Source organism: Notolabrus celidotus, chromosome 4, assembly GCF_009762535.1.
Source record: "Notolabrus celidotus isolate fNotCel1 chromosome 4, fNotCel1.pri, whole genome shotgun sequence".
Taxonomy (NCBI): Eukaryota; Metazoa; Chordata; class Actinopteri; order Labriformes; family Labridae; genus Notolabrus; species Notolabrus celidotus.
The window spans coordinates 8661506-8685200 of NC_048275.1; the positions used below are offsets into that span (position 1 = coordinate 8661506).

The following is a 23695-nucleotide window of genomic DNA, read 5'->3' on the forward strand; positions in this document are numbered from 1 at the left end:
CAACACACAGTCATTAATGTCTAAACCACCGGCAACAAAAGTGAGTACACCCCTAAGTGAAATGTCCAAATTGGGCCCAAAGTGTCAATATTTTGTGTGGCCACCATTATTTTCTAGCACTGCCTTCACCCTCTTGGGCATGGAGTTCACTAGAGCTTCACAGGCTGCTACTTGAATCCTCTTCCAGTCCTCCATGACGTCATCACGGAGCTGGTGGATGTTAGAGACATTGCACTCCTCCACCTTCCATTCAAGGATGACCAACAGATGCTCAATAGGGTTTAGGTCTGGAGACATGCTTGGCCACTCCATCACCTTTACCCTTAGCTTCTTTAGCAAGGCAGGGGCCGTCTTGTGGATTTTTTATTTATTAGTTTATTTGACAGGGGCCATGCAAAACAAAAACTGTCAAGTCAGAGTTAGCTATAAGCTAGTTTTTATCTCTGGTCCCTGGGCAGGAAGGTGTAAACGAATGTACAATACAAATGATAAAAAACACACTAGCATTCAAAACAATACACAGGCTACTCAGCACAGTCCATCACTAATAACAACATATTTAATGGTGTGTTTGGGGTCGTTATCATGTTGGAATACTGCCCTGTGGCCCAGTTTCTGAAGGGAGGGGGTCATGCTCTGCTTCAGTATGTCACAGTACATGTTGGCATTCATGGTTCCTTTAATGAACTGGAGCTCCCCAGTGCCGGCAGCACTCATGCAGCCCCAGACCATGACACTCCCACCACCATGCTTGACTGTAGGCAAGACACACTTGTCTTTGTACTCCTCACCTGGTTGCCACCACACACGCTTCACACCATCTGAACCAAATAAGTTTATCTTGGTCTCATTAGACCACAAGACATGGTTCCAGTAATCCATGTCCTTAGTCTGCTTGTCTTTATATTGCAAAATGTTTGTGGACTTTCTTGTGCATCATCTTTAGAAGAAATGTGAGGGGTGTACTCACTTTTGTGAGATACTGTGCATTGACTTCTCTCAACACAGACAAGAATTATAGAAATAAGACATAATTTAATGACAGGAATTTGAACAGATGTATCGACACATTCTGACAAAGTTTTGAAGTAAAGCACGAAGAGAGGGGCTGATGAAATTTCAGATTTCACCAGAGCTGATTTCAGAATGTCAGTATGGTGCATGGTGTTTATGGTCTTACAACCATCTTTACTGAACCAAGTGAGGTTTAATCCTTTGTTATTTGTTATTACAGTAAGCCCTAAAGTTCCAGGCATCGTCTATTACTTTGTAGAAGTTTTACATTTGCTATAGAAGTGCATATCGATGCTACTTATGTGTTTAACCCTTTTTACACCTATTTCCACTATTTATAAGCTGTTTTCTAGCTTCTTTACTGGATTTTAGTAACTGATCCATACACTGCCACCCACTCTCTCGATGCTGTAAGCGTGCCAGAAATTTCTCAGAATCAGGATGGCAAAACAGGAGGTCAGAAATAAAATGCAGGTCAGGAATATCATGCAAATCCTGCTATTATACAAAAAACTTGCATGAGGATTTTTTTTGTGAGATCAAGTAACAAATAACGAGCAATGTGAGTGTAAAAATTCATCAAGTGTTGATTTCTATGTTTGAAGAAAGTTATGATTAATCACTCGTCCTCTAAATTATGATAAATATACTGTAAGTGTGGAGACTTCTTGAAAATACTTGATGTAGAGTAACTTTTTTTCTGTTAATTAGTGAATTTATATAATTCAACTTTAAATTGCAGGTTTATTTAACAAAAACAATCTATTGTTTCACTTTACATTAATGTGTTTCTGCAGGAAAAGCTTAAGTCTGCATTCAGATTCATTCTCTCTCCCATAATATTTGCCCTCACATAAAATGTCTGCTGTCGTGCTGCTCTGGCAGCCTCAAGGCAACAACTGTCGGGGAATTTCAATCTCCTCAAGCTTTAGTTTCTGAGACAGAAAATCTTCAGAACTCAAATTCAGGAACTCAAACTCATGCTCTCCTCCTCAGTGGACATGGGACAAACTGAAAATGAATTTGTTTGTTCATGCATTAAAAAGCAAATGATAGAATAATTACACTGTTGAGTAATGGGACACTTTTGTAGCTTGCTTGAAATTAAGAATATTAACAAATAGTGAATAACATTTAAAAAGGCACATTTTTGCTCTGTACTTCCACAACTAATACATGAAAGGGTTAAGACATGATTAAAAGTTACATTTGTGCAATTATGTAGACTTTTTCAGCTTTTTTGTAATGCAAAGCTAAGCTAAATGGTCACTGTTTGGCATCGTTTAACATTTGATGCAGAAAACCAACTACAGTGTCCCACAGCAGTTATTTATCATGCAGGGGAGAAACTTAGGGAAGAACTCTTCTGTTGCATCTTTAAACTTAAAATCTTTTTTGTTAAGTAGAAATACATTTTTCTCTTAAAGTCCACTGAAACCTGTTCGCTCAGCACCAACCAGAGAGCAGAAAAAGTCTGTTCCTTCAACTGACCTGTGCACCATGAGCTCCTGATGAACCACGACTTTCTCTCATGAGATACTGAAGGGTTAATACAGAGACGAACATTCAGTTTGTATTCATCCAATAATAATAGAAGAGAAAGTCAGAGGTGAATGAAGTAGGGGAAGAAAGTGGAGTCGAAAAAGAGGAAGGCGAAGGAAAAGAAGGAGGAAGAAGAAGAGACAAGGAGTGGAGGAAAGAGAAGGAGGAGGAGACAAAGGTAGAAGGAGGAGGACAGGAAGACAAAGGAAGACAAATAAGGAGGACAATAAGACAAAGGAAGGAGAATAAGAAGAAGAAAAGCTAAAGGGTCACTGTAGGCCAAAAAGCAAATAAAAAACATTTCACAAAATGTTGAATTATATTTGATATAATATTCAATTGTATTTAAAATGATTAATTGACATAGCAAAGTTTCACAAACACATCTAGCAGTTACAAACCAACATTACAATTACTCTGCATTCATGTTTCTGATAATTTAAATCCAATATTTGTTTAACTTATGGCTCTAGATGTGGTCTGCTGTAAAATATGTTGCTTTTAGCCGCCTAATGATACACTTTATCACTTACTTAAAACTTTATCTGACTGCTTTTTGCTTCTGTTTATACGAGCTGTGAAAGTGGGAAAAACCTGTAAATTTGTAGTCCATAAATCTGAAGCACTTTGGGAAAAGGAACTGAAATACTGAGGGGACCTTCTCTATTTCCCTAATTATGTTTGACACCTCTCTGTTACAGATAGTCTGCATTTGAAGCTGATTATAGTTAAAAATACTGGTTGAAGCTCCTTCAAAGCTGTCGTTAGATTTTGACTCCCTTATTCGTGTAAAAGCACCAAATTAACACATAGATCACAAAAATAGATCCACATTTGTTACTGAGCAGGGAATTAGTGCACGCACACGCACACACATTCACGCACACACACACACTCACGGACTCACACACCCACGCCTACAGACAGCAGAATTTGTGCAGACAGAATCACTTCTTGTTAATTGGCTGCAGTAGAAACGGTGCCTCACGCTCTCTGTGATGGTCCAGCTTCGTTGGCACACAAACCTCCACTTAACAGCGAATTCTCCAGATGCTTCACTGCCTGCAAGAGTTCTCAACAAAGAAACTGAACCCAATTTTATTTTAATCAGAGCTCCAGCTATAGCCGTTTCAAAGTACCTACAAAATAACCCAAGGTCCAAGAAACAATTATTTTAATTTACCATAAGAAACAAACATAGCTCCAACCGAGTGTATGATTACAGTCTCTGATGAATACTTGCAGAGAAAGCTTGCTCATTACAGAGTTTATTGCATTTGTGTCTTTGAATTTTGGAGGACGAGCACACTAAACAACTGTGGGATGTTGTTTTTTGGCCAAATCTGTTAAATTTATTCCTATGCAGATTTTCTTGTTTAAAAATGAGATTCTGTGTAACCTTGACATACTTAGAAGCAACTGATAATAATTATGTAAGTACTGGAATGACTTGGGGACGAGTCTCAGAAGGCTCTGTTTGAAAAACAGAAAGGGAAGGGGACATGCTGCTGTTTTGCTTTCTCGTTCAAACCCAGACAGACCTCTGACTCCAGATATTCAACAAATAAATCAATACAATGAAGCAGAAAGAGGCACAAGTTACTTCTAAATGGAACTATAATAATTGAAGTCACTGGAAAACTAAATGTACTTGAGAATAACCATGTAATAGGAGGTCTCTTGAACATAATGTGATCTAAAGGCTGATTTATACTTCTGCATTGAATCGATGGCGTATCCTACGCTGGGGGTCCGTGTAGCTCCCGTACCTACGCAGGGGCCTACGCACGTAGCTGATGTGCACCTCCTCCAAAATGTAGCTATGCATAGAATCGACGCGGACTGCAAGCCACGTGATTGGTTCACACGGCGGCATTGTCTTTCCCGCATTTACAGCACTTCCTGGATCCACACTCATTGGCCGTGTATTTCTTCTCCTCCTCTCTATTCTTCATGTAATCATGTCTGTATGATAAACAGCAACATGTATCAGCTGTGGATTAACATAACACGCTCTGATTTAATGTGGAAAAGTAAACAGAGATTGTAGCGGGGCCGGAAGGAGGCGACCGGCTATCACAGAGACCACACTGCCCTCAAGCGTTTAGGCAGAGAATTGCTGCGTGACACGGACACATCGACGAACAAGTATGTGGGGCTCATGTCCGTGTCAGCCCCTGCTGCATAGGGGAGATGCAGAAGTATAAAATCAGCCTTAAAGATATTTATAAGTTATTTCAGAGGCCTTTCATTAACAGTGGCTTTCTAGAAAATGGCTCTTTTGTCTCCACCACTGAGCTTCAGCTGTTCTGTCACACATCTATTCTGGGTTGTAGTTGATTCAAAAAACCTCAAGTTCAAATTGGATCCGGAATTCCTGCTGTTCCATTTCAAGTCGAGTCCTCATATATATTTTTTTCTCAAGTGTAGAGCCGCTGTTTCTCTTAGTTAGACTTACTGCCTGTGACCTTTATCATGTATAGGAGATTATAATAATCAGTGAAATCACAGCGCCGTGCCACCTGCGTAAATGCCCAACCACCTCTCTTCATGTGGAGACACACTCAATGATTCTGATGTAGCTAATGAGGTTTAAAAATGATCAAAAATACTTGGGCGCTGGTGGCCTAGCGGTCTAAGTGCCCCACATACAGAGGCTATAGTCCTCGACGCAGAGGTCTCAGGTTCGATTCCAGCCTCGACCATTTACTGCATGTCCTCCCCATCTCTCTACTCCCCAAATTTCCTGTCTCTCTTCAGCTGTCCTATCCATAAAGGAGAAAATTCCCCAAAAAATATTAAAAAAACAAACAAACAAAAAAAAAACCTGCAACCAATCTGCTTCTAGTTAGAACTTTTACAAGCCAAATATCTTGAACTGTTAACATTAAAGTGTGAGTTTCTCTGTCTTCTCCTTGACGAAGGCAAGTACTCAAGACTGAAAGGATGGGGCGCTGGTGGCCTAGCGGTCTAAGATCCCCACATACAGAGGCTAAAGTCCTCGTCGCAGGGGTCGCCGGTTCGATTCCTGGCCGGTCGACCGTCTCCCGCATGTCTTCCCCCACTCTCTACTCCCCACATTTCCTGTCTCTCTTCACCTGTCCTATAAAACAAAGGCAAAAAAGGCCAAAAATATAACTTAAAAAAAAAAAAAAAGGCTGAAAGGGTAACCAATGTGTAAAGAACAAGATAAAATAAAACCAAAAGTGAAAATCAAGGTAAAAGAAAATAAGGTAGATATCAAAGTAAACCATCAGTAAGTAAATATGGTAAATAAAGATGAGTTAATGTGTGCTATCATCAGTAAAAACAAGATGAAGGACAACAAGATAAAAAAGAAACATAGTGTGTGTATACCCAACATTCTTAGGATCCTGAAACATTTTGTAACTCTTCACTCAGTGACCAGCTCAGATGAATAATTTGCACGTGTCAGGGCGCCTGCTTCTTCGTCTGAATCCAACTCAGAGGACTCAGACAGCACTGCACTGACTGTCGCTTGTCTCGCAGAGGAGGCTGACACATGTCAATCAAAAATGTGATTGGGCACACCCACATGGTCCTCAGAAATGTTCCTTACAGAGAAATGTGCAGATTTTTGTTCAAGGCTTGCTTACAGCTCTGAAGGCTTATTTTTTACTCAGACATTTGAGGATGTTTAATGAGACTCAGCTTTGATATCATCTAAATGCATTTTGCAGTTTCAAGCCAAATTTCCCCAGGCATTAAAGAAAGTTCAGTGTAGGTTCACTAACACTCTGCACCATCTCGTTCTGACAGTGCCGAATAAAAATAGCTGTCACTGAAAATAATCAGGATGATTTTTGGAGGGTGCTTAAGTACATTTTTTTTGTTGCCAACATATTTCCTGAAAAGCCAAAACCAACAAAGCAATCTGTCCGTCAGTGCATTTCCATTTCTCGATAATTGCCTGCAGCCCCCTAGCCCCGAGCACGTCGGCTCTTGTTACAGATGTAAATCTTTAAAAGGAGGTGCAAACATAAAGCTTTACCATGAAAATTGTCTGATTAATAACCTTAGGCACAGCTGGGCATTGTAGTTTTAGCAAATATGACTCAAACAGGAGTATAATAACACCTTTATTTGGGAGTTTTTTTCAGCTGCAGAGGTATGCACATAATTTGTACCAGCAGCACTGGAGTGTATTTGTGACGTCTCTAAATAATCACAATAGATGATTTTATTTTAACAAAGGAATGTGTCAATCAGTAGAAAATAACAGTGAAGTGCTCCATTTTTAATGCTTAAGAACGCTTGAGCTCTGTGGCCTACGGACTGAGCTGTATGTGGAAATACTTTAAAGGAATATAGAGCAATTACCAGTCTTCAACATTCATTATTAAGGGAAATGGCCCTACTTTATCTCAGAGTTAAACTGGAGTTGTAAGTTGCAGTAGGTTGTCTGACAGAAAGTACAGAACCTGTAAGCCCAGGACTGGATTTTGTATTTGGGACGATCTGGACTCCAGCTGATCCTGACATGCTGGACTCCAGCGGCAACAGCTTCTACGACTCGTCTCATCACTATCACTTCTCTCTCTTACTCCCCTCTATCTGTCTTTCCAGACCCAACTCGGTCGAGGCATGATGGCTGTCTAACATGAGTCTGGTTCTGCCTGAGCTTTCTGCCTGTTAAAAGGAAGTTTTTCCTCACCACTGTAACTAGCTAAATACTGCGATGTGCAATGCTCATGATGGATTAAGGTGGGGTCAGACTGAGTCTTACCCTGTCTTGAAGTTGGGTTACTGTTCATAATTTGACATAGAGTGGTCTGGACCTCCTATGTTTGTAAAAGCGTCTTGAGATAACGTTTGTTGTGATTTGGCACTATACAAATAAAGATTGATTGATTGGTTGATTCAGTGTTTTGGTTTTTTTGTAGCACTTGAGTTTCAGTGGGGATTGGTTTCTAGCAACTTGTTGTTGCATTTAGATGCAAGAAAAACTGCCCATGCAATAGACCAAAGGGACAGTATGCAATCCGCTGAAATGCAAACCCATTGGCAGTCATCTCAGCATCGTTTGATGATGAATTGTTGTCTTTAAAGAGACATTTGCATAAAAGAGAAGCCACACTCTTCTCTAAAAGTTGTCTCATCACCATCTCCACTCTCGCCTCTCAAGTTCCTTCTTGGACTGTGGACAAAGGCAAACTGTAGAGACAGAATTCTTGGTGAGAAATTGGCCATCACTCTCAGATGCTTTATCATCATTAGAGGAGGGTCTATAAGTTCAAAGACTGGCATTCTGGTAAACAGCTTAAAGCTCCTGTGAGGAGTTTTTAAGTGGTCATGAAATGGACTGAAATGAACAGTGATGCTTTTTTATGACCTAGAAAAGCAAACAAGATTGTTAGAAAAGGTGTTGATCATTTCTGTTTTGTTATTTTAAAGCCTCAAATCGCTGCGAGAGGGTAGGTGTCAGATGAGGTGATTGACAGCACGTCAAGAAAAACCCTTTTTCTGCAGTGAATATTCTTAATGGGTGACATAGTTGACTGTTAGTTGAAAGCAGGAGGAGATAACATAATTTACACATGTACAGGACAAATTAAGCAAGATCACTTAGTCCATAGGGGGGCGCCAAAGTCAACACAAACAGAAAGTTCCTCACAGGAGCTTTAAATGACTATGTGGCCTTTAGGATAACACAGTTCAATGTAAGTTTGACACTAAGTTTAAAGCTATTTCAAGGAGTTTTTGAATAGGCTTTAAATGGTATCAGTTATCTGTTTGGGGAGGGAGTTCCAGAGGGCGAGGGCAGCAATGGAGTAAGCCCTGTCACCCACGTTCGGTGCTTTGTCCTACAGGTTGGGGAGAGGAGGTTTTTCATTGGAGGAGCAGAGACCACGCTGTGAGGGTGAAGCAGGTCAGTGAGATAGGAGGAGGCCAGGTGATGGAGGGCTTTGTAGGTCAGGAGGAGGAGTTTGAAGTGAATGCATTGGGGGACATGGAGCCAGTGGAGGTTTTGGAGGACAGGGGTGATGTGATCACGGGAACGGGAGTGAGTGAGTAGAGGGGCAGCTGAGTTCAGTCATGTGTTCAGTCTAGTATTCTACATAATGCACAAACTCAAACTACAGAAAAATACAGTATAATAAGGAGTTGTATGATCTCTGACAAGAACTTGTAAAAAGTTTTCATATTACAAACAGTGAGCACAGTTTCTCTGACCCTGAATTCAGCTTTCAGAGACCGAAATGTGAAAATCAGTAATGTACACTGATCAGCTAACATAAGACCACCTGTCACCCCGTTTCATCAAAGCTGACTTGATGAGACTGGACTCCTGTCGACCTCTGAGGGTGTGCTGTTGTATCTGGCACCAAGACATTTGCATCAGATCCTTTCAGTCCTGTAAGTTGTGAGGTGGGGCCTCCATGGACTGAACTTGGAGCACATCCCGCAGGTGCTCGATTGGATTGAGATCTGGGGAAAAGGCCAAGCCAACACCTAGAACTTTTTTTGTTCCTCCAGGCCACCGTCTGCTAATGCTCTGTTGTCCAGATCTGATGCTCATGTGTCAATTGCAGGCTCTTCCAGTGATGAATAGGGGTTAGCAGGGGCACCCTGACCAGTCTGCTGCTACACAGCCTCATGCACAACAAGCAGTGATGCTCTGTGTGCTCTGACACCTTTCTGTCAGAACCAGCATTAACTCATTCAGAAGTTTGAGCTCCAGTAGCCCCTCTTTTGGACCAGACCACAGAGGCCAGTCTTCATATCCCACACACATCAGTGAGCCTGGTACTGGTTCACCAGTTTTTCTGGTTTTTCTTCCTTGTTAGTCGTCTAAGCTTGGAGCTTGCTTTTGGTAGACTCTAGCTACTGCAGGCCACAAATACTCCACAAGATCTGCAGTCTCTGACCCAGTCATCTAGCCATCACAGTTTGGTCCTTGTCGTAGTTGCTCACATCCTTGTGCTTGCCCATTTTTCCTCTCTCAAACACATCAACTTTAAAAGATAAAGATAACTTTATTGTCCCCTGGGGGAATTTTGTCATGGACATAAGTGCAGTGCTGCTAATGTTATGGCTGATTAGTATCATTGACTGTTCAGGAAAAAACTTCTTACACACGTTCAGGGCAAGATCAGCAATTAGATAAGAGATATATTTTTGTCCATAGGGGGCGCCAAAGTGAACACAAACAGAGTCCCTCCTTGGAGCTTTTAGTTTAGTGAGAGTTTGAAGAGATATTTAATGTCGACTTTGAGCTTGAATTAAAAGCTGAATAAGTGACAACAAGTTCAAGTTTGTATTAATGTCACCTTGTTCATATTATAAAAATCTTCAGGATCTATAAATGTTCATTGTAGGTAATAGTTATTAATACAGACCACCTCTCTGCAGAAATCAAACATTTCTCAGCTGAACTGGACATGGGTTCAAAAGTTACCATTCTTCGATATTCTTAAGAAAACAGAAAAAGTAAGCTGGACCAAACACATCTGTACTTGTTTGTGTCAAGGGCTTGTTGAAGTGTGAGTGTAGGGCACTTCTGTGGAAAACATTGTGATCAACAGATAAAGGAAGCTGTTCTCTAACAGTTAGGTGTCAGAAGTCCCTGTAGCATTCTCGACTCAAACATCACATTGTGTTCTTTAATTTATTCCTCCAGCACAGGCCGGTCTCCAGCGTGCACGCTGTTTCCACTGAACATGTAAGGCCGTCTGTGAGAATCTTTCTCTTCCCTAACCTTTTGGTCAAGCATGACAGTGTGAGCTGCTTTGTTTCCGACAAATATTCAGATCAAAATGTTGCTTTATTTTTCTTTGCAGATGCTACGTCACTTTTATGAAAGTAGTGGACAAGTTTTGTGTTCCATCTCAATCTGCATAGTCAAAAAAATGCTAAATCATTATAATGCATCTTTACACCTGAGACATGCAGGCCAGAAATGTGATTTATTAAGGACAATGTTCTTTTTCTCATTTATTTAATTGTCTATCTATTTACTTAGACATGTATTTCCTCTCTAAGTAAGTGTTCCAAGAGTTTAGTCTAAAGAAAACTTGCATATACACTTGTGCATTGAGGAGTTTAGAGTCTAAACATGTGAATATACTTTAAAAGTGTCAGAGAAAAGCACATCTCTCTGCAGAGTGCAGTGTGTTCCAGGTTGGACCGCAGAAATAATGTTTGATCCCTTGAGAAAAGTTCCCATCATGCTTTATACCTCTTTCTAAAGGACTTCATTTCAAGTATCATCTAAAGTATGCTTTTTCTGTGGCAGCATGTTTCAAAAAACTCTGTGAGGCAGACTCACCAGACATCACCCTTCTTCACCGCCAGTGAAATGTTTGCGAGGCTGCCTGGAAGAGGTCAGGAAAATATCGAACAGCCGTCTGCTAAAACGGGCTTTTGAGTGCTGCAGGTGAACATCGTGTGTAAATTCCACTCCATCTCTTTGCTCATATTAAAATTCAGTAATCAATTTACCGAGTGAGGAGCCTTTAATCTGTCAGATGATTATCCCTTCCACCCACCAAGATTCAAACTGTCTGTCTGTGGTGTCCAATTGGCTGTTTACACCACTGGAAAGCAAATATGGTTTCAGTACCAAAGAATGTCTTCTGTTTTCTATAAATAAAATCAGCTAAACCCACTGCTTCTTTTTATTTCAACAAAGGATGAAGAGGGTTAAATGCTTTCATCCCAAGAACTGAAGGCAGCAGAGCCTTTAACAGTGCCTTTTTGAGGAGCTGTATTTGCATACCAAGAAGCACCTGATGAAAGACTTCTGTAAATAACTTATAAAGTATGACAAATGCATGTAGAAACGCACACACAGCTTATTGTTTCAGCTGACAGAGCTACCGTAAGCTAAGCAGTCAATCATTCAGTGTTTTATCTGGTTCATATGAGACTGAAGATGTATTATCCAGCCTGCAGAGTATATCCGTGCATCTTTTGAACGGCGTGAGGAACGGCAAGGACCACTTTTGTGTATTTGTGATTAACATATTCAAATGAGTCTGCAAACATTACCTCCATTTTGTAATCAAAGCGATTACCTCTGCCAAATTAAAATAACCTTTTGTCACCCTACACATGCACGTCTTTGATTAGGCTAATTAAAACTCAAGTGTCTCCAACAGTGCTCCTTCCCTACTTCATTCTACACTTTACCCTTACGGAGCTCGCTAAATGTGATACCTGTTTTCTTGTTTCATACAAAGCACTTGATTTATTTACTGTATACTCAGCTGTAAAGTACAGAAGGATCAGTGAGACTGTGTTTCCTTTTCATGCTTTTGAGGAGCATTTTCTTTGTAAAGGCACAAAAATACCTGTAATGTTTCTGAAGATGAATAGATGTCAGGAAAACATCATGCCCAACCAAGCAGCAACCTCTGGTCTCAAAATATGAAGCCCATGCAGAAGTGTTATAAACTGCAATTCATCGAGAATCAGCTTGAGGCTGGCTGCAGAAACACTGGAAACCACATACACACCAATTCAAAAAAGATGACCTTTGCAGCAGAAATAAACATGTTTACAGCCTGGTTCAAAAAATGGCTTGGCTACAGTAGCTAATTCCTCTATCGGCACACACTTTCTAACGTGGCAGTTCAAAAGATATTAAGATTACAGTTTTTTTGCCCAAATAAGGACATGACTGACTTGATTGAAAGGTGGAAACACATAGCTGTTGGTTAGGAGGCTCAAACCCCGCCTCTTTATGTCACACTCTTTTGGTTGAGTTCAACATTACCAATATGGCTGCCGCCAACGATTGGCTTCAAAACAGTGCTCAGGAACAGATAGGTGACGTCAAGGATACTACGTCCATTATTTATACAGTCTATGTGCCCAACTCAGAATCATCATCAGAAATAAGGTTGATTGCCAAGTAGGTTGACACATACAATACAAAATACAACAGGACTTTATTTTGATGTATATAGCAACATAGAATAGAATAGATACTCTTATCAAGAAACATGCATAGAGCAAAATAATGTTATAAAATGTGAATATGTTTTTGCTTTTGTTTTTCTGTGCCATTCTGATTATAATTTCTTTTTAACTAATTAAATGGGTTGTTCCTTTATATTGTGTGCACAGGTTTTTGATTTGTGGGCATAAGTAAGTAGCAGATAATGAGATAGTAAGAAATAAATGGTTTTCACACAATCAAAAAAACTAATAACTGGGTACAACAATTGATGGCAAGTGGAATCAATACCACTGCTGTATTCATGCATGTTGATAACTAGTGTGCACAATTGAGTGACAAGATAATTTTCTTGGGCACAAAGTAGAAAAGTATTTGCACACGATCATTTTATTGTGGGCAAGAGATAATTTACTCCCACAAGATAGTAACTTGTGGGGCGCCAGTGGCCTAGTGGTCCAAGCACGCCCCTGGCACGATTCCTGGCTTCGACCATTTGCTGCATGTCTTCTCCCATTTCCTACTTCCCATATTTCCTGTCTCTTCAGCTGTCCTATCAAAAAAGGCAAAAAATGCCCAAAGAACATAACTTAAAAAAAAGGAACGATAGTAGCTAATTCTTTTAAAATTTAAACGTAATCCTTCAATATAGTTCTCTTGTATGCACTTTAAATAACTCTACTCTATCTCCTGCACCTCACATCCGTAACCTTGGAATAACTTTTGACAGCAACCTTTCTTTTCAACACCACGTCACCCAGCTCACTAAAACGGCCTTCTTCCACCTCCGAAACATCGCCCGCCTCCATCCATTCCTCTCTTTCTCTGCCACCGAAACCCTTATCCACGCATTCATCACATCCCGTTTAGATTACTGTCATAGCATCCTGTACGGCACATCATCCAAAGTCCATAAACTGCAATACATTCAGAACTCTGCTGCACGCCTCCTCACCTGCTCCCGCTCCTGTGACCACATCACCCCCGTCCTCCAACATCTTCATTGGCTCCCCGTCCCCTACCTACCGCATACAGTTTAAAATCCTCCTCCTCACCCACAAAGCCCTCCACCACCAGGCCCCTTCCTACCTCACTGACCTCCTCCACCATCACACTCCTTCCCGTAACCTGCGTTCCTCACACGCCAACCTCCTGTCCCCACCTCACAGAACCAAGCACCGAACCTGGGGGGACAGAGCCTTCTCAGTAGCTGCCCCCACCCTCTGGAACTCACTCCCCTCCCATATCCATAACTGCTCTGACCCTTCAGCTTTCAAATCTCTTTTAAAAACTCACCTTTTTAAGTTAGCTTTTAATTTGTGATTGTACTGTTGTTTTGTTTGATGTATGTTATTTGTTTTTTGCTTGTATTGATTTTAACAATTGTACAGTTTCTTTGAGTTTTTGAAAATAAATGTATTATTATTATTATTATTATTATTATTATTATTATTATTATTATTATTATTATTATTATTATTAAGAAAAAACATATACATACAGTATATACCACCACATGGTACTTCGGTGGCTCTGTACATCCCTCTTCATTATAAGTCATTTTTTGTAATCTGGTTTAAAGACTCTGCAGCTCTCAAGCCCGGGCTCATCTCACTGAAAGAATCCCATTTCCTGTTAGAAAACAAATAAATAAATGCATCACCTCCCAGTTAACTTGAACTATTTGTAGGAATTTTTCAACAAAGAAGGAAGTTTAAAATTGACTTAACGACAAGCATGAATATTGTTCCTTGAAATATGCCAGGTTCTGTGAACACGACATCTGTGAAAAGTCTGCGTACAAGTACAAGAAGATTTGAGTTATTTTGTGTATCTGTCTCTCAGTCTGTTTGCTGTACTCACTTATCATGTGCAGAGTGGAGCATTGGTGCTGCAGTCTCTCAGCAAAAAACTGACAAACATATTCGCACTTACATTCACACCTACCAGTAATTTACTGTCTGCAGCCTGCATGCTTTTATGACTGTGGGAGGAAACTGGAGCATCTGGAGGAGGAAACCTACGCAATCTGTGTGTCACCAACATTTAAACACTAACAGACAATGTGAAGGACAAATCAGCTGCACACTAAGAATTGAGACATTGAGACTGCACATGGAGAAGCTATTAAATATTTGATTCTTCCTCTTGAACATTCTTAAAGATTATAAGAACAACAGTGTTTGTTATTTTCAGACAAATTTTCATCTGAGACTATTATTGTAAAAAACAGACAGAATTGGCAGCTACAGTGTGTATTTTTGTATCACCGTGCCTTAAAATGTCTCCAAAATTGACACTGGCTGTCTGCCAATAATCGTACAACAGAATTTGTACTCTATCACACACCCTCCTTTGTACTTCAATACAGTCATACCTAACAATGCTCAACTCTGGTGACAGAATGTAAATATTTCATTTTACGAAGCCAGTTTCTCGAGGAGCTAGATACATCCTGCAGTGCTGCTGCATAAAACACATTATTAATTTATAGATTTGAAACCCCACCAATGCTCCCTCTATCTGATATCATACTTCTCAAAGTTGTTCACCTCTCAGAGCATTTTATAAAGTCCCTGTCTGGATAGTACTTTGCATGCTAAGTCACCCTCCTCTGCTTGCCAAGAGAGGGGGAGTGCATCCTTATGAAAATCTTGCACAATTTCTGGTTGAAGTTTTCTGACACTCCACTAATCATCTGCTTTCTGCCGTCATTTGTCAGAGTGCATGTGTTTAGTTTAACCAAAAGGCATATAAAGAAAATCTGCCCTCACAGGAGCTACGAAGATGAATAAATCCATGACAAGAGTCTTATTTTTCTCCACAACTATCTTCACATTCACTCAAGTGCTTTAGTTTCTGCAGCAGGTCTCATTTATCACAAGCATGGCTGGATGCATTTACTCTAAATATCTTTTCAAATCTCTCATCACTTCTCTCCCTGTGTGTCCTGCAGGAAGCTGTGCAAGCTTGTAAAGCATCTGGACACGTTGCAGCAATGTCATGGTCCATTTTCACCTCTGGCCTAATGATGTTTCACTCTGTGTCTACACGTTTAGCGATGCTGAGGACTGGTTTTGTGAGTGCCCGCCACTCTTCACAGGCCGGCTATGTCAGTTCAACGCCTGCGAGCGCAACCCCTGTGGTCACGGAGCCACATGCATCCCGAAGTCGCCACTGGAGGCTGTGTGTCTTTGCCCTTACGGAAGGCAAGGTCTGCTGTGTGATGAACGTAAGTGTAACAAAGAACGTCTCTGCACAGATCAATACGGCGTAGATTTAGCAGCTTTATTAAGAGGCTGATCTGCTAACAGTTGGTGAATGAGAGCCCTGAGCGCTGGGTGGAATGAGAGCCTGTTGTTAAGTGAGGGGATTAATGAAAATGAATTCTGCTGAAAAGGCAGAAAATATCATCCTCCAGCAACAGAGTCAGATAATCAGCGCAAAACTCAGGACTGCCTTGCTGAATTCTCCAAAAGACTCCTCTCACTTCATAAGGTCTTATTTCCTAACAACTGTAATTTCTCTAGTGTGACCAAAGAAACTTTTCTTAACAATCTGTTTCTGAAAATGTCAGGTTTCTGCTCTGCAGCAGGGTGTTGAAATGTTCTCACAGCTATGTTAATAAGGTAGGCTGCAGGAACATCCTGCCTGTCGGTGGTCAATTATTTTCCATTTCATTCTAGACTAACATTTAACACAATGACTTGGCTTAGAAAGCTTCAATTTCCACCGTACACTCCAACAAGAAAGCAACAAGGAAGTGATTTGATGGAGGGTCTTCACAGCACTGGAAGCTCACCAGACTAATGATAATTAGGGAGCAGTTAGCATCGGACCGTTGTTCTGGAAATGTTTATTATAGTCCTGCAATTACCTAACAGTGGGAACACATCAGTGACCGGCTTGGCACTGATAACAAAGGTAGGCTGACGCTGGTTTTATAAATAGCCTCCAGTGAGGATGGAGTTTTCATGTTTATTTTCAAGACTATTTTAGAGTTTCTGACCAAGAACACCAAACTAATCTCCCTATTTGGAAATATAGTCCTCAAAGAAAACAGAAAACAGAACATTTATGGCAAAGTACCTTTTACCTTTTTTTATGACCAAAGTTTTTTATTATTTTACACATTTTTACAACATCATAACACAATAACTGACAGAACACATTATATTATTATATCAACAATGACGACAAAGAAAGCAATCTGACAAAAGTGAATCAATAAAATGAATACAATTACAAATAGACAAGTGAATATAAACATACATAAATTATAATAATAACAACAATAATATATTAAAGTCACTATGAGGAGTTTTTAACCAGCTGAGGAACAGACTGAAACCAACACTGATGCCTCTTTATGACCTTCAAAAGCAAACAAAGCCATAAACAACAACACTGATACCTTCTCTGTTGTCATTTTTAATGCCTTAAACCACTCAGAGGGAGTAGGTGTCAGACCACATGATTGACATTTGGCTTTAGAAACACCCTTTTTTCGTCTGTTTTCATGGTAAATAATCACATAGAGTGATACATCTGGCAGTTAAAAGACAGCAGGGTGAGGTTTTTGTTGAAAACACTACTTTTGCATGTACAGAACAAGAGATAAGAGGTATCACTTTGTCCACAAGGGGCGGGCGCCAAAATTGATATAAATCAAAAGTTCCTCACAGCAGCTTTAAATTAATATAGATAACAAATAGATAACTTAAAGAAAGGTACACCTACATTAGAATAAAATGTGGTGTCTACTATTTACAGACTGTAGCACAAACATGAAACTACAGAGGACTGTAAGTCTACACCACCAAACCAATATTAGACAAGCTTTTTAGGTATGGATGGTCTGCAGGATGTTTACAGAATACTTTGGGGTTGGTTAACAAAAAATATTAAATTAATTTAAATTAAATTACAAGGGGAGATCTTAACACAATTATGTTCTATAGCCCAGTGATAAGATTAATATATTTTCCCCATTTAGCCCTGCATAGGTCTAGTGGGTTTATCATGCTGTATGTAAGCTCTTCGTAGGCTCTGACTACACCTAATTGTGTTAACCAGTGATTTTCAACCACTTTGCCGTGGAACACTAGTGCGCCATGATATTTCATCAGGTGTGCCTTGGGACATTTTCCAATTTCACTTAATTAGTCCAAAAGAAATATTATTCATATACTGCAAATAATTTGCCATGGAGTGCGTCTGTGCCTGCAGTGTAGTGACTGGTGGAGTAATTCAATAGTCGACCATGTACTGACCTGCGCTACCCACCCACTGGGTGGCAATAAAGCGCACTAATGACCTTGTTAATTTAAGACAATAGAATGAATGATGCGCGTGAGAGGTGTATGTGACAAGACGTAGGCGTACAACAGCGATGGGTAAATATTCAAAAAGGAAAGGTGAAAACTCCAAACTGGGCCCTGGACAAAATTCTAACCTGGATGAAGAGCATAACATGGTTGGTGGAAAAGGCAACTTTTATGAGAAAAACTACATTGGTGTCTGCGAGAGCTCTCAAAGCTAGCTACTTAGTAGCTCAGCTACTGTAGCTGAACTCGTAGCCAAATCATAAAAGCCACACACTGTGGCAGAGACGTTAATACTACCTGCAAAAGCTATTGTAAATAAGATGCTTTGCCCCGACACAGTTAAAGAAGTAGCCAAGGTCCCTCTCTCAGATAAATAGATTCATAAATTGAGAGACTTTATGTGTCATTTTGTAACACTTTTGGTTGGGGGTGTGACTCCAGATTTTTTTAATGTAAGAATTGTGCCTTGGCTCAAAAAAGGTTGAAAAACACTGGTGTAAATCATAGGCTAGATGGAGGGAAATCCCCCGTTTTCCATTCTCTAAAAAGCATTTTTAACAGATTTAATCAGTGTGTGCAATTTGGCCAACTCATCCAAGACATTATAAAATATAGATTTGCTTTCTTTTCAAGTGGTCTTTTCTAAATGTCTTAATATTAGTGCCATGTGGAGATGATGAAGAAGAAGAGGAAGGCCTCACAGATTATAGTTCTCAGAAACAAAAGGTTTTGCTTGACTAAACTGACACTGTACACAGCAGGGTGCATGGCATATAAGTCACTCAGCCGTGTCACAGCTCTGACTCACTCTCAGCACCCGCATGTCAAACAGGGTAATGTAACCGTCCTCTGTCACACTAAGTAAATGGCTGACATTTGAATTGTGATCTTGTTGACATCAGAGTCAAAAGTGCCCCCTCCTGAGGTCCCTGACTTCTTCTTTTTTAAGCTTTTGCATACTTGGAGAAAATCTTGCTCGTTATATTCCAGCAAACATCTTTTTTTTTCTCCAGTTTAGCGAGGAGAAGGTTTGGAAGTGCAAAATATTTTTCAGCTCTGGGTTCCCAAGTGCACTTTAATACCTAAGGTTGGTTTATGAACAAGCAGGAAATGGAAGAACGGGAAGACGAGGAAGTGCAATTGATGCTGGAATGCCTCCAGAGTTTAGTTCATTAAATATGAATAAATATTCAATAAGACTTCACTCAGAATAATTAATGCTCTACCTATTACACAATACCCACACCTCTACTTTATGGAACATGTATAGGCTTAACAGAGAAAAACAATGAAGAGAACACACTGCATGTTAAACATACAGTACCATTAGTACAGCACTGTTTCTCAGATCCAGTCAATCCTGTCTGTTTTAAATATTAGCTTTGTTTGTAAATTAAAATGCTAATGACTGGGATTATCATTTTTATTTCAAATGTTTCCAGTCAAGGAAGGATGCTTGTGTTCCCACAAGATCACATTGCTGGCAACAAAAATAAACAGCCTTGTGTAGATGCACAGTTATGTAATGCAATATTATTTTTGTCATTTTATTAGTATAACTTTACTTTGTGCTTTTTCTCTGGTATCAATGTTGCTGCTAAAAAACTGCAGCTTTGCTCTGCATCAGCACTTCAGTTTCATATTGATTCATTGGAGTTTCTGTCAACCCTTGCATGGTTTTGAGATTGAAAACAATATAATAATGTATACTGTGTATGTAACTCAGGAGAAGCGTTGTTTTCCCAGCTGCTAAGATCAGCACCGCACACATGCAGTTTGTGTCAGAGTGCGTTTCACAATCTGGTGCCGTATGTCATTTGTATTTCTCTCCTGCAGCTCCTGGTGGTTTGCACCATATTATACAAATACCCAGCAAAGTGGAAATGCTATGTAATAATATTTGACAGAGTGTGGTGCTATAATCCATACATGAATGCGTCTCACAGAGGCAATGCATAAGCTTCTTTGTAAATATTATGTCAACATGATTATGTAATAATATGTTCTGTAACCAGCAGTATTTCAAAGTGTTGTGCAGTGATGAGTTAGCAAACACAAACTCTGAGCAGGAATCTCTTTCAGTGCACCTCAGCGTTTTCAGATGATTTTGTGTTTATCAAACATAATGCTTCAGGCCTGAAAAGAAGTGGCTGACAGTGTTTTGGTTGAATGAGTAACAGAAACCTGAAGTAATTCACTTCGGCTCCTTGGTTTCAAGAGTTATTACGTACTCTTGTGAATTTGAATGAATTCTGTTTAGCACACCCAAAGGTACCTGAGAGTAAAGTGAACCTTTTCACTGGCTTACAATTACAGTGAGAGATGAAACCTGTCTGCAGGATAGCCCTGAAATACAGAACTTTCAGTCTTTTAATGACCCTTGAAAAGATAGAGAACCAGTGTTTTACTTCAGGAATAGGAAGGAATCAAGTGAAACTCAAGACTCTGTGAATAACTGAATGAAGTTTTGTAAAAGCTCAAAGAGGCGTTTATATAAATCTTTGTCCGTCTCCTGTGTGTTTGTCTTATGAGGGTTAAAAGAGCTTAAAAATACGACAAAAAGTATCATAGCAGCATAACAAACTCCTGCCTCTTAAGTCAAAGAAGAGAGAAACTTCTGTGGACAAAATGTAAGTCTTATCTCTCTACTGGTCTTATCCTGTTCAGTGTTTTCTGAAAAATGACTCTTCTTTGTTTAAAATGTGTAACATGTGACTCACAATTAGGACAAAGCTGCGTTAAAGAAGAGAAAAGGATGAGACTCTGAGGATAATTTGAGTCCCCTTGCACAGAAGTACCTAAAGATTAAGTTTGATGCAAATGTGCAACTCTGCCCTCAGTAAGACATGTACTGCTTTACGTTGTGTCATACATTTAAAATGTGTTTTTAATTAAAACTTAATTATTGTAAATTTGCAGCTATATCCTCAGTTGTCAATGCATAAGCAAGGCAAGGCAACTTTATTTGTATAGCGCATTTCATACACGAGGGCAACTCCATGTGCTTTACATTAAAGCATTAAAAGCATTGGAAACATTCAGACAAGCATAAAAGAACATAATTAAAATGACAAATATAATAAAACAGAAAAGAAAAGGAAAATTTGAAATATGTTAAAAATAAAATAAGGGTTAAAGTGAGTTAAAATGAGCTAAGATAGGAAGGCAGTGGCAAATAAAAAGGTCTTAATCTTTGATTTAAAAGAGGTGAGAGTTGGAGCGGACCTGCAGCTTTCAGGGGGTGTGTTCCAGATATGTGGACGAAATGACTGAACGCTGCTTCACCATGTTTCGCTCTGACTCTAGGGACTGAAAGCAGACCAGTACCTGATGACCTCAGAGGTCGAGGTGGTTCATAAAGTAGTAGCAGACCAGTGATGTATTTTGGGTCTAAACCATTCAGGGCTTCATAAACCATCAGCAGGATTTTAAAGTCTATTCTCTGACAGACAGGAAGCCAGTGTAGAGATCTAAGAATTGGAGTGATGTGGACTACTTTTTTGGTCCTTGTTAGGACTCGAGCAGCAGCATTCTGTATGAGCTGCAGTCGTCTGATGGACTTTTTAGGGAGTCCTGTAAAGACCTTGTTACAGCATAGCTTATTATTGTAATATTGCACCTTTACTTATATAAATGTATGACTTGATTCTAAGTTTTATTTTTTTCTTATATTTTTGGGGCTTTTACACCTTTATTTTATAGAGGAGAGGACAGGATAGTGTAGGAAACTGGGAGAGAGTGGGGGAATGACATGCAGGATGGAGGCCGCGGGCGGGATTCAAGCCCAGGCCACCCACTACATGGGCGCACAACTTAACCATTAAGCCAAGTCTACACCTTTGATTCTAAGTTTTAAATTCATGACATTTCTTGTGGATGTATAACTTCTTCTAAATTCATGTCTTTGTTTTGCTTGTAAATGTACAACTCCACCCTCAGTCCTTAATTTAGGACTTTATCTGACTAAAATTCAACTTTTTTTCTCCTCTGACTTAATTAGCATAAAAATATGACTTAATTTGGTTAATTCAACCATTTTTCTTTCTTCTTCAATGTGTCCCGGTCCTTTGTCATCCACAATGAATCTTTGGCATGTAAAATTTTAAAATCCCTGTTTTGGCAGGGTACTGTTGGCCTCCACGTCTGACACCCTGCGGCAGTGGTGACGGGCAAATAAAAAGGAATCCACAGGAATAATCAGTCTCGTTACCGATGGTCTCGTTTGCTTTTGTGGCTCATAAAGAGACATTAAAATGAATTTCAGTCTGTTTCATTAACGGACAAAAACTCCTCACAGGAGCTTTAAGACACTTCTGTGACAGTCTCACTAAATCAAAGGAGCTCTCACCAAAGCTAGTAATTAAAGCGGGGCTGTTTTCTTGGAGTTAATTAGATAGTAGAGTTCATCATATTCATCATTTATTTTAAAAAGAAGATTTTTCTTCCAAAAATAATGACACGTGTTAAAAAAACATACTGGATTATCTCATTCAAAACAGTCACTATGAAATATAAAACAATATATTAGTTATATTTCAAATGTGTGATATTTTGGTAAAACATTAGTCTGCATCAGGTCAGTTAATTGTTAATTGGTATCAAAAGCTCAGGAGTATTTTGTGCACGAACAGAGTAAATAGCTCAAGGTCATTTTATTTGCAGTAATGGCTGATATGTTTGTGTGCGGTCCGAACAGGTGGGACGACCACACACAGAGCTTTGTTGTTATTACAGGGCAGAAACATTAGCATGTATATGATGAATTCACCCACAGCTTGGAAATAAGCTGGAGCTCTCACACTCAGACTCTCCTCTGAAACAATAGGCAAATAAAGCTCTACCTACCACACTAGAGATGATAACAGAAGCATTTCCAGCCTTATTAATAATTTAGCAGCCAAACAGAGCCGAGGGCAGGCGCGGAGGGGAGCTGTGAACCCCTCTTAGCCATCGCCTGGGGCTGCAGAAGAATATGCAAGGTGGTATATACTGTGAAGAGGAGCAGGTTCTTAGTTTGAATCCTCACTGCTCTGTGAAAAAGAAAAAAGGAACACAGCAGCAGCATGTGATTCTGAATGAGCGTGGGGAAATTTACATTGAGTCCCCTGTGTAAAATCAAGTAGATGGGTATGCTCTGATGGAATACAAGAGAAGGCATTATTGAATCAACCATGCATTCTGAATGAGTAAAGCCGAGATTGTAATTGAATGTCAGTGGGATTATTGTGCTACCCTTGTGAACACTGAGTATGAAGCAATGCATGCTTGCCAGAAACCTTCCTAAACAGCGACTAATGAAAATCGAATAGGACTGAAGAGGTGATAGTATTTGAAAACAGGTCATCATCTAACAGCATTCAGAAAGGGAAATATTTCTCTAACCTTTGGTGTGTAATGTGTAGCAATAGTGCCATCTTCTGGTTACCTGGGAGGGAGATATAATGAGTCAGACCTGTGTTCTCCTGATTCAAACACACACTATACAATCTGTTATTTTCTTCATGTTTACAGTATTATAAAATAAATGTGACTTTAATTTGAATATATTTGTTTTGCAGCCATCAATATCACTCGTCCCAGATTCAGTGGCACAGATGAGTTCGGCTACACGTCCTTTGTGGCTTACTCCTCAATCCCAAGCCTCAGTTTCTTCTACGAGTTCAAGCTGAAGTTCACCCTCGCCAATAATTCCTCTGCTGTGAAAGACAACCTGATGCTGTTCGCTGGGCATAAAGGACAAGGTGAGCTCAATCTAGACACCCGCACAGCAATTTAAAACACTTCTCCTGGCTGAATGAAAAGAGGAAAACAACTTAAAGGTGTGTCTTTAGTTGGATTTTAGCTGTCAGACTTCATTAAGGTTTCTAAAAGAGGTGCTATTGCCATTTTG

General features: G+C 39.8%; 1 protein-coding gene across 1 annotated transcript in view; it reads left to right on the top strand.

Annotated features, from left to right (window-relative positions):
• The window catches only part of eys (eyes shut homolog), a 286827-nt gene that overhangs the window by 249078 nt on the left and 14054 nt on the right, over positions 1-23695 (top strand). The window contains exons 45-46 of the mRNA XM_034681752.1: positions 15538-15710; positions 23364-23546. Coding sequence (XP_034537643.1) covers positions 15538-15710; positions 23364-23546 — 356 coding nt within the window. The remainder of the gene's footprint in view (positions 1-15537; positions 15711-23363; positions 23547-23695) is intronic.